At 32.7% G+C, this 15,664-nt stretch overlaps 2 protein-coding genes across 2 annotated transcripts; one reads left to right on the top strand and one right to left on the bottom strand.

The window, feature by feature from the left end:
- Nucleotides 1-435: 435 nt before the first annotated feature.
- Nucleotides 436-7,518, bottom strand: endou (endonuclease, polyU-specific). The gene is given in 8 exon segments (NM_001080698.1): nt 436-660; nt 1,189-1,331; nt 1,990-2,096; nt 2,172-2,288; nt 3,749-3,948; nt 4,259-4,415; nt 6,173-6,187; nt 7,426-7,518. Coding segments are annotated over 8 exon segments (912 nt in total). The 5' UTR covers nt 7,484-7,518; the 3' UTR covers nt 436-545.
- A 2,017-nt stretch (nt 7,519-9,535) lies between these two features.
- tsfm (Ts translation elongation factor, mitochondrial) lies at nt 9,536-15,331 on the top strand. Its single transcript, NM_001080035.1, is given in 6 exon segments — nt 9,536-9,622; nt 9,746-9,898; nt 12,286-12,414; nt 12,490-12,606; nt 12,688-12,769; nt 14,275-15,331. Coding segments are annotated over 6 exon segments (918 nt in total). The 5' UTR covers nt 9,536-9,574; the 3' UTR covers nt 14,664-15,331.
- Nucleotides 15,332-15,664: the final 333 nt, after the last annotated feature.

The following is a 15,664-nucleotide window of genomic DNA, read 5'->3' as shown; positions in this document are numbered from 1 at the left end:
GTGTCTTATAAAATAAGATATATCTAGTAAAATATTATGTGCTGTCATCATGGAAAAGATCAAATAAATCAGTTATTAGAAATGGGTGATTAAAACTATTATGTTTAAGAATATGTTGAAGAAATCTTCTCTCTGTTAAACAGAAAGTGGGGAAAAACATAAACAGAGGCTAATAATTCAGCAGGGCTAATAATTCTGACTTCAACTGTTATAGGTTGCCTTTAAATCACCTTTCCTCCTCATCCCAAGGCTCAATTCGAAGATCAGAACATAATCTTTACCACATCTACATGCTAGGAAAAAGTAAAATAATAATTATAATAAATATATAAGCGGTTGAAACTATTGGTAAATCTGACTATTGTTTGAAAATTTATTTAAAAAAGTGGGTACAAAACTGTAAATATACCCTAACAATTAAAAGTAAAGAAGACAGAGAAATATGCTTTTTATTTCCTCCAGCAACCAAGAAAATGATCTATTTTTCATATTTGAGAGTTGTGTTGGTTGAACCTGTTGATGGTGTATTGTGCTGATCAACTGAATCAGGGTGTTATGGGGTAAGCAGACCCGATGAACTTCTTTCCGTCTCCATAGCTGCTCTTGTCCCATGTGTAGGTCTGAATGCCCAGACTGTGTCCTCCCAAACTCACATCACACCTGAGAAAGCAGTCAAGATGGAAAATTCAATCATAATCTGACTAGGGTGTGCAATATTTACAATTAGATCCTTATATTTCTATTCAATAATTATACTAATTATTTTGCTGTGTTTTTTTGCACAGTTTATTGCTTGGGTGATTCCTTGAAGCATTCGTTCACATGTTTTGCTCAAAATGGTTAGATCATTTGAATTCAATTCAAATCAAAGGAAATCAAGCAAGTGACTAGCTTTGAATGGATCATGGATTTTTTTTGTAGGAATATAAATAAACTAAAAAAAATAATAATTTTTTGCATTCTTAACTTTAGTTGAATCACTCATTGTCCTTTGGCTTAGTCACCACAGTGGAATGAACCACCAATTACTCTGGCATATGCTTTTTATGCAGCAGATGCCCTTTGGGTCTCATTAGTGGAATCATTTTACCCACAGTTTCAAGGTCAAAATGTTTTTCCTTGTTTTTGTTTTTACTGAAATCATGCATAAATGAGTATAAAGACAGAAATAAAAATAGGACAACTCACTTCTTTCCAGGACGGGTGATGTAGCAAAGGCTGTAGATGGCCAGATCAAACTCAGGACTACAGCCAATAAAGGCAGAACCCAGCTCTTTGAAATATCCATCCCAGTTAAACTGCATTCCCAATACATCAGGATACGTGGTCCACTGAGAGAGAGAGAGAGAGAGAGAGAAAGAGAGGACAAACTGCACTTTTAGCAAACTTTCACACTTTTAAGGTGAAACACTGCAGCTACAGCTCATTTTTTTTCATGTACCTGTAAATTTGTGGTCTCAAAGTGATTTTTTTTGTAAATTTAATGGATATTTTATGTAAAGAAATTACTGAAAAAGTTAACTTTGTGTCACCCTTTATTAATTTTTGTCCATGGATTTAAATTAAAAATATTTTTAAAGGCTGTTTTTTTTCTCATGCATGAATTTTCTCCATCCTAAATCTCCATTTCAGCAGTAAATACACACACCAAGGTTTTCCCAGAAGAATTAGTTCATGCTTAAATTGACTTTCAATTGACGTTTCAATTTTTAAGATGTAAGTGATGCTGAAACAGAGGTTTATGATTCAGTGCAGAAGAAACAAGTCTGAGAAATCCGGCTTTAAAATATCTATAATCTACAGACACAAATTAATAAAGTTTGACAAAAGGAATACTTAAAAGTGCATTTTGCAGATGTTCTGTATACTAAACTGAAAAACATTTTATGAACAGCCTAATAAAACGGAGAGGTGCATGATTTTGCCTGCAGTGTCTCATCTTGTAATGGCTCTGTTTTGTTTGATTGACTCTCAAAGGAAAAGACTCACAGGACCGTCAAAACTGTGGCTGTAGTAGTTCAGGATTCCCTGTTTCTCACACTGATAAAACTGCACCCAATTGTGGAAACCGGACACTTTACCACCCTTGATTTCACCTGTCGGCACACCGCATGTCAGACGAAGTGGTGAGAAATACAGTTTGAGATTGTAAAGATCATTTACAGACTGACCTACAAAGATGTGCTCGAAGCCACTGGAGTCCAGTTTGACTCCGTCTGATCGCGAGTAAAGGCCGAACCACATCATCTTCAGGTCCTGGAGGAACTCACTCTGTGATCCATACACACCTGAATGTGTTCACAGCACATACAGAATTTATTAAAATATTTTGAATCTTTTATTTAAGCCATTTTTTTATAAGGAGTTTGGAATATTAGTAAATTAATTATCTGTAGTATCTCTACAATTTAGCCAGCATCTAGCTCTCAGCAACTCTCACATGCTTACCCACTGAAGCTAAGCACCTGAAGTCAGTACCTGGATAGGAGACCACATAGGAAAAGCTAGGTTGTAGTGTTAATCCTGGAAATGGTGTTAGTGATGCTCAATCTGTGGTCTGTGTGGGTCCTAACGCCCCAGTATAATAATGTGGTCATTAAAAATCCCTTTGAAAAAGAGTGGGCCAAATTTGCCCACTGGCCTCCTAACCATCCCCATATCATAATTGGCTTCATCACTCTGTCTCCTCTCCACCAATCAGCTGGTGTACAGTCTGGTGTAATATGGCTCCCATTGGGTCATCCAGGTAGATACTGCACACTGTTGGTGGATGAGGAGATTCCCCCCAAAAATGTGTGAAGTTCCCTATATATTTTTTATTATATTATTTATTATTAGAATAGTGTATTTTATAATATCATTATACAATAGTGTTTTATATATTATATGTATTATATAATTGAATTGTATTATATAGTTTGAGTTATATACTAATTATATATTTTCATTTTAAGCTTACATTAAAATGTTTGTAAATATTTGTTAAATGTTTATTAAATATTTTGTTAAACATGGTTAATTTAAAATCTGTTAAAATGTATAATTTAATTTAACATTTTAGTTATCCTGTTGTGTGTTTTTGTCAGGTTTTTTAAAAAGTCCATATTTTCTTTGTAATATTTTGGTTTTAATTCTGTAAGTACATTATGATAAACTAAATGAAAACATTTTCTAGCTTTTTTCCTCTATATTTTATTTCAAACTAAAATTATTTTAGTAAACTGTAGTGACCATAATGTATAAAACTAAAACATGTATATCACTGTTCAAACATTTGTTGAACATTTGTTTACATTTTGTAAGATATTCTTACATTTTAAATAGCTGTTATATATTATAAATAGAAAAAACGTGTCATACGTTGTAAAAAAATGTGTGTTTGTGCAAGATAAAAGAATTAAGTTGACTTATTAGTTTGTACAAATTTAAGTGGATTGAACATAAAACAATTAAGTTGTCACCAAAAAAAATTGTGAAGAATTGTGCTGTTTCAGCTCAATTAAAATAAGAACAAGCAGACATCATTATTTGAGTGTATTACAATCAGCAATTAATATTTCTGTAAAAACATTAAATAAATTATGTTTTCAGAAATTGTGATGAATAAAACATTTGAAAAAAAAAACTATAGTTTATTAAATTTTTCTTGATAAGTATTCATATAATAATATAAATATGTCAACATTATTCAATAAGCACTAAAGTACACACACAAATCACACTGCATTTGACTGGTGCTCAAATATACCTTTAGAGTGTAGGAAATTGAAAAGCTCTTTCCCCAGGTTTGTGTTCATGGTCTGCTGGAGGAATGAGTCCTGCTCCTGCTCTTCATGTGAAGGCACGTCCTCCACTTCTCCTGTCATCTTTTTATAGTTGTCCAGCAGATCCAGGAAAGCTTTATATGTGGGCTTAGAGAGCAATGTACTGCTCACTACCTTGAACAATCTAAAGAGAAACAGAGCATTAGAATGCACAATAACATTCAAGCATGCCGTATATACAGTACACAGTCATGGTCAGAATTATTGACACCCCTAATAATATGAGCTTTAATCTGCTTTGATTGTCTTTTTATTTTTTAACTATCACAACAATGTTTATTGAAATAAAACAAATAAAAATTGGGCAAAATCTTTTTTTTTTTTTTTTTGGATGAAAGATTAAAAGGATACGTAAAATAAATGTATTTTGCTCACATTTTTCAAAGGGGTCACTCATTTTTATCATGGCTGTGGTGGTTTAGTGTGTGTCTTACGGCTGTGGTGAGAGATCATTTCCGGAGCCGGTCTGAGAAGAAGGAATCAGTGTCTGAGGATCAATCAGCAGCTCAGAGGTCGTGGCTCTGTTTGAGTCTAACTTATACAGCGTCTCTGACAGAGACTTGATCTCTGCATCTGACACATTGGCCAATGCTTGAAAAACGTGCACATAAAGAAAACATTAATACCCAAAGAGCAAAGAAGCACTTAAAAAGAATTAAAATAGTAAGCACTGCAATTAAATAACGGTATCTGGAATTAAAGGATTTTGTTGTGACAATTATGAAAGTGAAATTATGAAATTGTTGTCTTGTAATCAGGAAAATCTACAAAAGATTATAGTATGGCTTTAAAAATCTCTGTAATTCTTTTTTTTTTTTTTTTTTGTGGAGTTTGATTAGCCTATATTTTATCCACAATACAATACAAGAGAGAACAGAGGGCAAAAATCAGAGAGCTCATTAATATTCCCGACCATTCTAAATATGGTCAATATGGACCTTCTGATTCTAGGGATATTTTATGGGAAAAAATGAGCATAAACCATTTCTGGAAAATAGTTTGAACTTGCCTAAGCCACATACCTACCATGTAGATGTCAGAGAACAACTTAACTTATTGAATCAATGCAGCATATGGCACCATCAAACATTGTTTCTAGTGCTCTTCATAACAAATAACCAAAATGCAACTATTAATCATTATTTGGGCTTTTGCGTCACCATGTGTGAATCTCTTGAAGTAGACACAGCTGAGCTGTACATCAAGTTTGGGATGTAAAATAAACAGGACTCAGGGTCACACTGAGGATCTTATCATCACATGTAAACCTTTTGTTTAGAACTGAATCTTTCATAACTCCTATTTATATGCCTGTTATGAAAAGCAGTTTTTTCCTTCACGTGACCAAACAGACCTTGAGGTGTTTTTAATACACTTGTTAATTTACAAACTAAAGTCCAGCTTGCTCGGTGAACACACAGATTAAAGGGATAGTTATTCATTGAAGGGATGACATTTACTCATCATTTACTCAATTGGTTTCAAAACTTTATTGCTTTCTGTTGAACACACAATAGGATATTTTGTAGAATGTTGGAAACCATTGACATCCTAGAAAAATCAAGAGTCAATGGCTACCAGATTCTTCAAAATAATGTCCTACAGAAGAAAGAAACACAATAGGTTTTGGAACAAGTGGAGATTGATTAATGATGTCATAGTTTTAATTTTGGAGTTAAATATTAATTTAAGGAACATTTAACTTTATTAAACTCTGTACGGCCAAATACCTCTTTTACCATGGCCCTCCTACACTCTAAGATATTAATGGTACGCAAGCCTTCACTTGGTTGGTACCTTGACAAAAGATACATTATTTTTTATGTTCTGTACCCACAGGGTCCATATTGGTAGCATAAAGGCACATATTAATACCTAAAGATTTACTATAATATAACAATATTGTACATTTTACTCACTAATATGTACCTTCAAGTTACAAATATAGACCCTTTAGGAAAAAAACTGTATCTTTTAAAAAGGTACTGCACCACAACTGTACCTTTATTTCTGAGAATGAAGTGCTGTATGTATATATATATTATGTCCTGTATAAAATTTTACATTGAAGCTCATATCAGCTATCAGGAGTTTTATAGTCATGGTAATACTTGGAGGAGGTGATAAGCATTTCACATGATAAAGTGTTATTAAAGTAAATTGAACAATTTTGAGTTATATTTTATATAAAGGGGAAAAATACACCACAGCTCTTTTAATAGGACAGAACCTGTTATGAGATTTCTAAAACATTAAACAAGTATATGAGGCACTTCACTTAAATAAGGAGATTTCACATGTAAAAATATTCTTAAAATAAAAGTTCAGTATCATGCTTTAACACTTACACAAGTCCAGAGAATCTGAGAAAGAGAGAGAGAGAAGAAAACCGTTTGCTGTTGTGTAATTGCTACAGTTATGTCATACATGAACTGAATATACAGATTAGTTTTTACAATGACTAAGACACATTTCTCAATTCTTTGGTGATTTTGTAAAATTGTTTAAACAGTAAGCATGACACCAGTCATTGTAATCTAAACTGTGAATCCTTTTTCATTGCTTCTGTACATGCATTTATTGATCACTTCTTTCAAATTCCATGAATTCTTGGGTACTTGTTTTTAATCATTGGAAATTCTTATGGACACAACAACTGTCAAAAACTCTGTACCGACAGACCAATTTGCTTTACAGACTTTTTTTCCAAAAATTTTCAGCTTGAGTTCAAATCACTAATACAAAATAACTAAATAAAATTACTTTTTCTACATTTATATTTTATTAAAATATATTTGGAAAAACAAAATGCTATTAAAATTGCCGTACCATACCACAGTTTCACATAATTTAATTACCATCTATAAAAAGGGCACAACTTAGGTATAATTTGTGGTGTATACATGAACCAACCCACAGAGAGAGGTGGCTGAAAGAGCAAGAGGAGAAAAAGAAGAGGATTCTTACTGGTTTATATACAAAAAATTTTTTTTTAAACTTTCAAAAACGAATATAAACGTAATAAATGGAAAGTTCAAATGCAAAAGCCTCTAATTGTCATCTAAAATTTTCTTCTAAAATAAGCACTTTTCTTAGACACGTTAACTTTCTTGGCAACAAATAAGTTCTTGTCATAAAAATCAAATTACTGAACATAATCACAGGGAAAATGCTCATTTTAGAAGAAAATTTTAGACAGCACTTAGAAGCTTTTGCATTCGAACTTTTCAAATATCTACTTAAACCTACAGCATCATGTCTGATTTCTAAAAACACTTTGAATGTAAACAATATTGTAAAAAAAAAAATCCACCTGCTAATTAGTGTTGTTTGGTCTTTTTAAATAGATGACCAAGTGTGTTTGCTGAATTACAAGCTTTGAATAGGAAAGAATGTATGAATCTGAGATATGCATTATGCATTTTGATAAATGTAGTGCCCTTTGAATATGGAATGAACAGCAGTGCACAGACAAAAGTCGGTTAGAACTGTAAAGAGTTTTGCAAGTCACCAAAGTATTGAGAAATGTGTCCTAGTGATTGTAAAAAGACAATGATAATAACTAATGCATATACTGTTGATATAAATTGCATGAACTTACCAAAGTGGCCCTGAGAGATCAGGGTGATGCTGAGACAAAGTATGAGGATGATCTTCATTGTTAGACGATCCGTTAAACACACTGCAGAGTAAGACCCACTTTGGATTTTATACCTTCTTAAATCAAGAAATTATTAGGAACTCCTCCCATGCCCCCAAACACTTTGTTGTGATAATTATTGGGCAACAAAGACCAAATAACTCAATTATGAGCAAAAAGATGAGACTGTAAGTGGTGAGATGATAAAAATAGGACGAATAATGATTTATAAATAAACTAATAAATAAATACACAATAATAAAAAAGGTAAATTACTCTCTTTTTTTTGGTTTGTATGTCCCAAATAAATGTGAAATATCAGCTTTCAGGGTTCAGGTTCTGTAGATGACTATGGCATTTATATAGAATATATAGGATTATCTTGAAATGATGGTCTGCAGTATGTGTTTGGCATGAAAGTCTTCTTGCCAATAACACGTTCCCTCGTGTGTTTCCATGAGCTGTTGCGTGGGCAAACAGTCAGCAAGAGCAGGTGGAGCATTCACACCCATATCAAGATGCACACAAGGTTTACGAGTTATTTATAAAATAATTTTAGAATTATTATTTAATTCATGCTTTTTAAAATTATGTTCATGTGAATATAGCTGACAATATATTTTAATGGCAATAATATACCTAATAATACAATTTTTATGGATAATATAAATAAAAAATATTTGTGGACTTATTTTGATGTTGATGCTCATGAAAACCCATAAAAGTTTCAAATAGATCGGAGATAAGTTTGCATGAATCAACAACCAGAACAATAATTTAATATATAAAATATAACATGATGATAGTAATATGATAGGCCTAATAACAAAAATAAACAAATTAATAAAGTCATTAAACACTAATTCAATAACAATTAATTAATTAATAATTATATTTATTTTTATAATTTGTAGAGGCATCACGGTGGCGCAGTGGGCCACCAGTTGCCATTTTTGTGTAGAGTTTGCATGTTCTCCTTGTGTTTGCATGGGTTTCCTCTGGAAGCTCAGGTTTACTTGTGGTATAGGTGAATTGGGTAAGCTAATTTGTGCATAGAGAATGTGTGTGTAAGGGGGTTTCCCAGTGATGGGTTGCAGCTGGAAGGGCATCTGTTACATAAAACATATGCTGGATAAGTTGGTGGTTCATTTCGTTGTGGCAACCCCAGATTAATAAAGGGACTAAGCCGAAAAGAAAATTATTGAATCAATGAATGAATGAATATTTTGTATAACTCGTCTTTATTAAGTTAATTCAGTCTTTTATTAATGCAAATATTATTACTCAATTTAGTAATGCTTTACTTTACTCGTTACTTTGAACAGTAATATTATTACGTTAAAAATAAGTACAATTAATTCAGTTACTTTTTAAAAAGTGTGATGCAAGTTACTTTTTCTAAAATTAATTAGTTTTTAAAAATTGCTGAATTAAAATGAACAAAGTCATGTTAATTCTAATAAGACAAAAAGTACAAAATTAAAATGTCATTAAGCTGTATATGCGGCATGTATAGCTCTGGAGTAAGGAAGTTCTCAGAAGATAACGTTATCTTTATTTTTTTTTCATGTATTTTGTTATGTAGGTTATGCAGTGTGTAGTTTATTGTAGAGCTCCTCGATGCAAAACTACAAAAACTCCCCTGAAGGTTCTGAAAGAGATCAAGCCTCCACCAGAAAAAAGTAACTCAAAAGTAACATAATAATGCAATACTTATCATAAAAATTATCTAAGTAATGTAAATATTTAAATTTTTTGGGAAGTATACTCAATATTGTAAAACTTTCAAAAGTAACTTTACCCAACACTGGGTACTACATATGCGAACTTTTCAAGACCCAAACACGTTATTAAGTTTTAATATGTCTTTTTTATTATTATAACACTATATATCAACGATAATTAACTACTGACTGTGATTACAAACTAGCTTAAAACCATTAGCAATTAAGTACAATGTAAACTCCTGTGCTGCAGATGGCGCTAAAGTTATCTCGAGATTTCTCTTAGTTTGACCTTTCTCCCTTACTGTAGAAAACGTGCTTCAATGATATTCCTGATACTGATGTAAGGAAGCCGGTGTCAGTCCTGAGGAAGATACCGTACAGAAGTGGCTATGTATTCTTTATTTCGGTCTGTCAGGAGTGAAGTAGTCAAGGTGGGCTTGATGTTAGCTTGTCATTCAAATGCGTGTTTATTTATTAGTTTCCGTATGACTATGACATGTCCTAGCATCATTATTTTGTGGCAATAAATTGTTATGAAATTGTGCTATTCACAGGGATGTTTGACGCAGCACGTTCAGTCTCTGTTCACCAGCTGCCCGAGTTTAGCAGCAGACAAAGCGCTTCTACTGCAGCTACGCAAATCTACGGGCTACACATTCGTCAACTGCAAAAAGGCCCTGGAGAAATGCAACAATGACATAACACAGGTACGAGCCAGTCCGTGTACTTCCTCTTTTATAGGGGACGTATTATGCAAAAATCTATTTTATAAGAGGTTTAAATATATGTGTGTGGCAACAGTGTGTGAATATATCCAGCACCTAATGGTAAAAATGAGTTAATTATTGTTTTTATAATCACACTTCATAAAAAAAGTCTGAAGAAACACTTTGATTGACATTCTCCCTTTGTATATGTCATGGGAGTAGGAAAGCCCCACCCATTAGTGACAATCTCTCCCTTATAACAGCCCTGAATAAGAAGCAGTCATCTGCCATTAGAAATTTAAGCTATTGATGCAACTAAAGCCGCAGTCACACAGTGCATTTTTAGCCCCTCAGACTTCTGCTGCGTCCCAATTCACATACTTGCACTACGCTCTAAAAGTATGGGGTTTTTTTTGTAAAGGAAAAATATATAGCCTACTTTTGAGTGTGTATAAGAGTATGCAAACTTTCCACACATTCATCTCCCATTCACGAGTCTTTAATGCAGAGAAATCTCCTCCGGTGTTTGGATGATTATGCATTCAGACGTTAATGTCCAAACATGTCGTTATACAACTTCAGTATTATTGTTGCAGACAGAAAATGTGATTTAAATATTTTCCAGTTGGCTAGATATTAAATAATAGTCATACAAACATCTAAGATTTGGGACATACTAATTCTTCTATTTTTAAATACTATTTAGGACGGATGGTATTTGAATTGGGATGCAGCATTCCATTCATACGCATGTGGTGAACCGGAAACGCAAGCTTATGCGACAAGCTTCACAGTTTGCTGCGTTGGTTCAAGATTGGTAAACTCTTACCAGTGAAATTACATCACGTGATTGCATCAGACCAATTGTAGATGTGACATGAACTCTTTGTACAGAACTTTAAATTATGGAGCAATCACTTGCATTCTTAAAGTCTGATCATCTTATTTAATTTTTTCGCAGTAACGTGTGACAGAATTTCTCATGCTCAAACTCTAGTGTGACTGCAGCTTAAGGGAGTTGGTTAGAAATATTGGGTTTTAAAATGCACAAATGTGTAGTCTACATAGACTATTCTCATCTGAGTCTGTTTGACTTCCTCAGTTTTTTCCCAATAGTACATTAGAATATAGAATGTTTGTTTTCAACTTAATTGAATTCATTTTCATTGTTTTAGTATCTGGGTGAATAAATAATGATCACAATTGTACCTTGACTAACAAAGTTACATTCATACTGACTTCTACTTGTATAAAATACACATATTGAAAGTGCTTGAATTTCAGACATATGAATTCAAGACCTGAAAAGTAGTTAAAAACAAACACAGGTCATTGGAAGGGCTTGAATTAAATTTTTTGTGGTGTTATTTCAACAATTGTACAGTGCATCTGTTAAAGACAGAAAAATAGAAATTATAATACTTATATTCTTAATACTAATAATTTATTATTATATTATTTGAAAATCTTAAATTACAGAAACATCATTTAATTACTACTAGTATTAAACTCAACACGTTTTATGGAAGTTCTTTGAACATGACTATTTAAAACGGTCAAATCTTTCTTCAATTACACCTTTAAAATAATGCTTCAGAATTGTGATGAAAATAGTAACAAAATGGTGGGAACTCTAAATTACATTAAAAAAAAAAAAAATAGGACACCTAGTCTTTGACCCCAAAGCTTCTTTGCTGTAATACAAATGCTGTAAATTTAGCATTAATCAAGAATATTCTCTGAAGTTAACATTAGGGTGAGTTATAAATCATTTCAGTATTGTGATTTTGCAGGGCCGGTATTAGATTCTGACAGTATGAGAACCTTGGATAAAAATAGCACAGTGTCATATTATTGTGATTACCACTGCAAAATATGTCCTTTTTAAATATCTGGGTAAAAAAATAACTATTTTTTCCACCTTTAAAAACAACATATTTTATTTTAAGAAACTTGAAATGCATCTTTGTAAGTCTATTTTCTTTGGATACAGCCACTGCACTGTTCAGGTCTGTAGCATGCTTGGATGTTGGTGTTTGGTTTTCAGATCTTTGCTGAATTGTGGGCTGACCAGTAGCTTTTGATATGAAGTGGTCCTTCTCTGCTGGAGATACTGTTGCCCTAAATAATTAAATAAAATAGTCATAAAAAAGGCTGGGATATTCTGTAGGAACAGTATAACAAAGAATGTTGGCGGTTTTAAAACTTTGACTTTTCTAAACCGCTGTAAACCTTGAAACCGGTTTTAGTCCCATGCCTAATTGTGATATCTGAGACATGAAATTTAAAGGCTCCATAGATTTTAGTGACATTTCTAACATCTTTCTCAATAAAGGAAAAGAAAGGTACGTGATATGTGAGCAAATTATGACTTGTTAAATTTGCAGGCAGAAAGCTGGCTTCACGGACAAGCAAAAAAAGAGGGCTGGAGTAAAGCGACCAAACTGGAAGGTCGGAAAGCCAAAGAAGGACTGATTGGTCTCATGATGCATGACAATGCTGCCGTCATGGTTGAGGTATACATCAATATACAGTGTGTAATTGTTCCTAAAAAGCATGCCCAGTGAATGACCGGACGTTTACATATTCAGGTTAACTGCGAGACAGACTTTGTGGCGAGGAATGAGAAATTTCAGCAGCTGGTGAAGGATGTTGCATTGTCAGTAATGGCTCATCAATCTACCAGCAAAAAAACTGGGTTTATTAAGGTAAATGCCCTTCAATTGCTTTTTCAGAAATGTGCATTTCTTCCACAGCTTGTGTAAACTCTGATCTGTTGTGTGATTTAGAGTGTGCTGTCATCTGAGGACATGTCTAAACTCAATGCTCCTGATGGACCTTCACTGGCAGATCAGTTAGCCTTGACTATAGGTGAGAACAAACCATCATACACACACATTCACTAATAATTAGTTTAATTAGATTATTTATTGGAATCAAAATAAATTTTTTTTAAATATCACTTTATTCAGCAGAAATGCATGCAATTAACAAAATGACTATAAATGCATTTACAATAATATTAAAAACATTTTCAAATAAATGCCATTTTCAGAATCTTCAGATGTTTCTCGAGATTTTAGAATTTATTATTTATATAACTTCATCATTTCATTCATGTTTTATAATAGAAAGCAGTAAATAGAAAGTAATGTAATTACTATATTATAATTAATTATAATGGAAAGTAGGAGTGTAATGGATCACAGTTGATCTGTGATCTGTACAGATTACAACCCACAGTTTGGAATGCATGTGACGCGCGGATTAATACCTTTTTAGATTAATCCAACATTTATAACAGTTGCAGAGAGATTGTCTCCGGCATTATTCAAATCATGTGTATGAAAGCATTTGGCTTCCCTGTAAAATATAGTGATGATTAAAAAAAGTTGTGGTGGGACCTAAATGCTTTCAGATTATTAGTTAAAGGTGTTTCCTGTCACTGCTTGTTTTGGCTGCATTAATGCATTCGGTGTAAAGCTGCACAACTAAACATTAAAATATCAGGATCTCAATTCAAACCCGCGCAATAGAATGATAAATGATAATGATTTGCATATGTTAATTAATCCTTTAAAGTGCTGCATTTAAATCTACAATTAATCAACAGAGATTCAGTTTTTACACTTTTTCATTTTGTTACAAAAAATTAAATAACGCAGAAGTACTGAAAGAACAGTTTAAAGTTCAGATATAAACACTAATGTTTATGGTAAATATTAAAATCACAGTTTAATGGAATTTGATGCTGTTGAATGATGTAGTAATTACATTGTGTAACCAATAAGTGGGGACAAACAACCATCAAATAGGATGAATAGGTCACTGAATAGGTTTTTAAAAATGATTCACCTATAATAAAACATGAAGTGTTATGTGTAAATTGCTGAATCATTAATTGAAAAGAAATTTGTTGTACTGTTGGATTTCTTTATTTAGTGTTATCAGCAACAGAAGCAAAGATCACTTACAATTACATTTGTCTCTTCCCTTTTTTGCTGATCTGAAAAATGGTCCAATCTGTGATTTAAAAACCATAGTGTGATAGTTTTGTGATCCATTACACCACTAATGGAAAGTAATTTTTCACCATAATATTTCAAAATATAATCTGATCCGTTTGATTGAAATCCAGCCTCTCATGAACATTTATAAATCTTTTGGGCCCCAAAATTGGATTTATCTGTACAATAAAAGAAATGCAATTACATATTTTAAACATTTAAATTAAGATTTAATTAACATGAACATTTCTAACACACCCTATTGTCTTCCTTGCACTTCCTTATAATTACCTTATTGTGTTTTAATATTTTATATTCTAATATTTTTTTCATTATTTCAGTATTGTCTCTTTTTTTCTGCCTCATCAGGGCGCTTGGGTGAGAACATCGCCATGAGGCGAGCCGTTTCACTTTCTGTGCCTTCTGATTGGCACATTGGCTCATACATTCATGGGACGGTTGCTGGGCAGGTTGGCATTGAGATGGGGCGTTATGGATCCCTAGTTGTGTTTCAAGGTGAACCTAAGGAAGGGACATACGCTCTTGGAAGGAAGCTGGCACAACATGTAATGGGTGAAGCACCTGTTTCTCTTGGCAACATGGACGATTTATCATGTGGTGACTCTGAGACGAGACTTTTGCCCCAGACGTTTCTCCCAGATCCCAAATATACAGTGGCACAGTACCTGACTCTTCAAGATGCCCGTGTGCTGGACTTCATACGCTTCCAGTGTGGAGAGAGCAGCAGTCAGGAGTGAAAGGAGCCATTTGAGGATATAAACAATCCTAAATGAGATATTAAAAGTATGAATTAATTACATTTTCTTTAAACAGTATATGTATGTATACAGTGCCTATAGAAAATCATCATACCCTGTGAAAATGTATACCTGTACTCACATTTCACTCTGCTTTTAAAAGATATTCTGTTCAAAATTGTGGAAAGGCACAGGTTAGAAGGCTACAAAAACATTTCAAAGGGTGGAAAAGTTATTTGTACTGTGATTTGATTTCTGGATGTGTGACAAATAAAGTCATTATTTTAAATGGGTATGATGATTTTCTATAGGCGCTTTGTTTATATATACATACACATACATACACACACACACACACACACACACACACAATATATATACACAATATATATATATATATATATATATATTTATATATATATATATATATACTTTTTTTCCAAGCCATATCCTTGATATTGCTGCTGTTTTATGTCCCCAAACAAAAAAATTCTAGTTTATTCATGAAGTGAATTAAATAGATAAAATGAGGTCTAATAGACATTGTTATTGTTGTGGTATTGACATGTTACTGTTAAAAAAGGTATCTCAGCCTAGATGGGTCAATCTAAACTCCTGTGCTGTTTCTGTGCCACTACAAACAATAAACATTTTATCTTAATTACTAATACTAACTATTGGATTTTGTTTTTACAAAAAAAAAAAAAAAAATATATATATATATATATATATACATATACATATACATATATATATATATATATTAAATGTATGTTTTATATTATATAAAAATATATATATATATGTAGTCAGATCAGTTAGTTAAGTATTTACCTGGACGTTTTGTGTAGTTTAACTAAACAAATCAAGTGCTTCGATTCTCCTAACATGAAGTACATTATTCAACTTGACTGAGTCTTTAGTGCCATCTAATGGAGGAGAGGATGAATGTTCATATTTCAATATTTTCCAACAAGAGTGTTTGAGAATCTGATAAAAGT

Source organism: Danio rerio, chromosome 6 (assembly GCF_049306965.1).
Source record: "Danio rerio strain Tuebingen ecotype United States chromosome 6, GRCz12tu, whole genome shotgun sequence".
In the NCBI taxonomy this organism is placed as follows: domain Eukaryota; kingdom Metazoa; phylum Chordata; class Actinopteri; order Cypriniformes; family Danionidae; genus Danio; species Danio rerio.
Note: the sequence above shows the minus strand (reverse complement) of the source record. Positions and strands in the feature narration are given on the sequence as shown.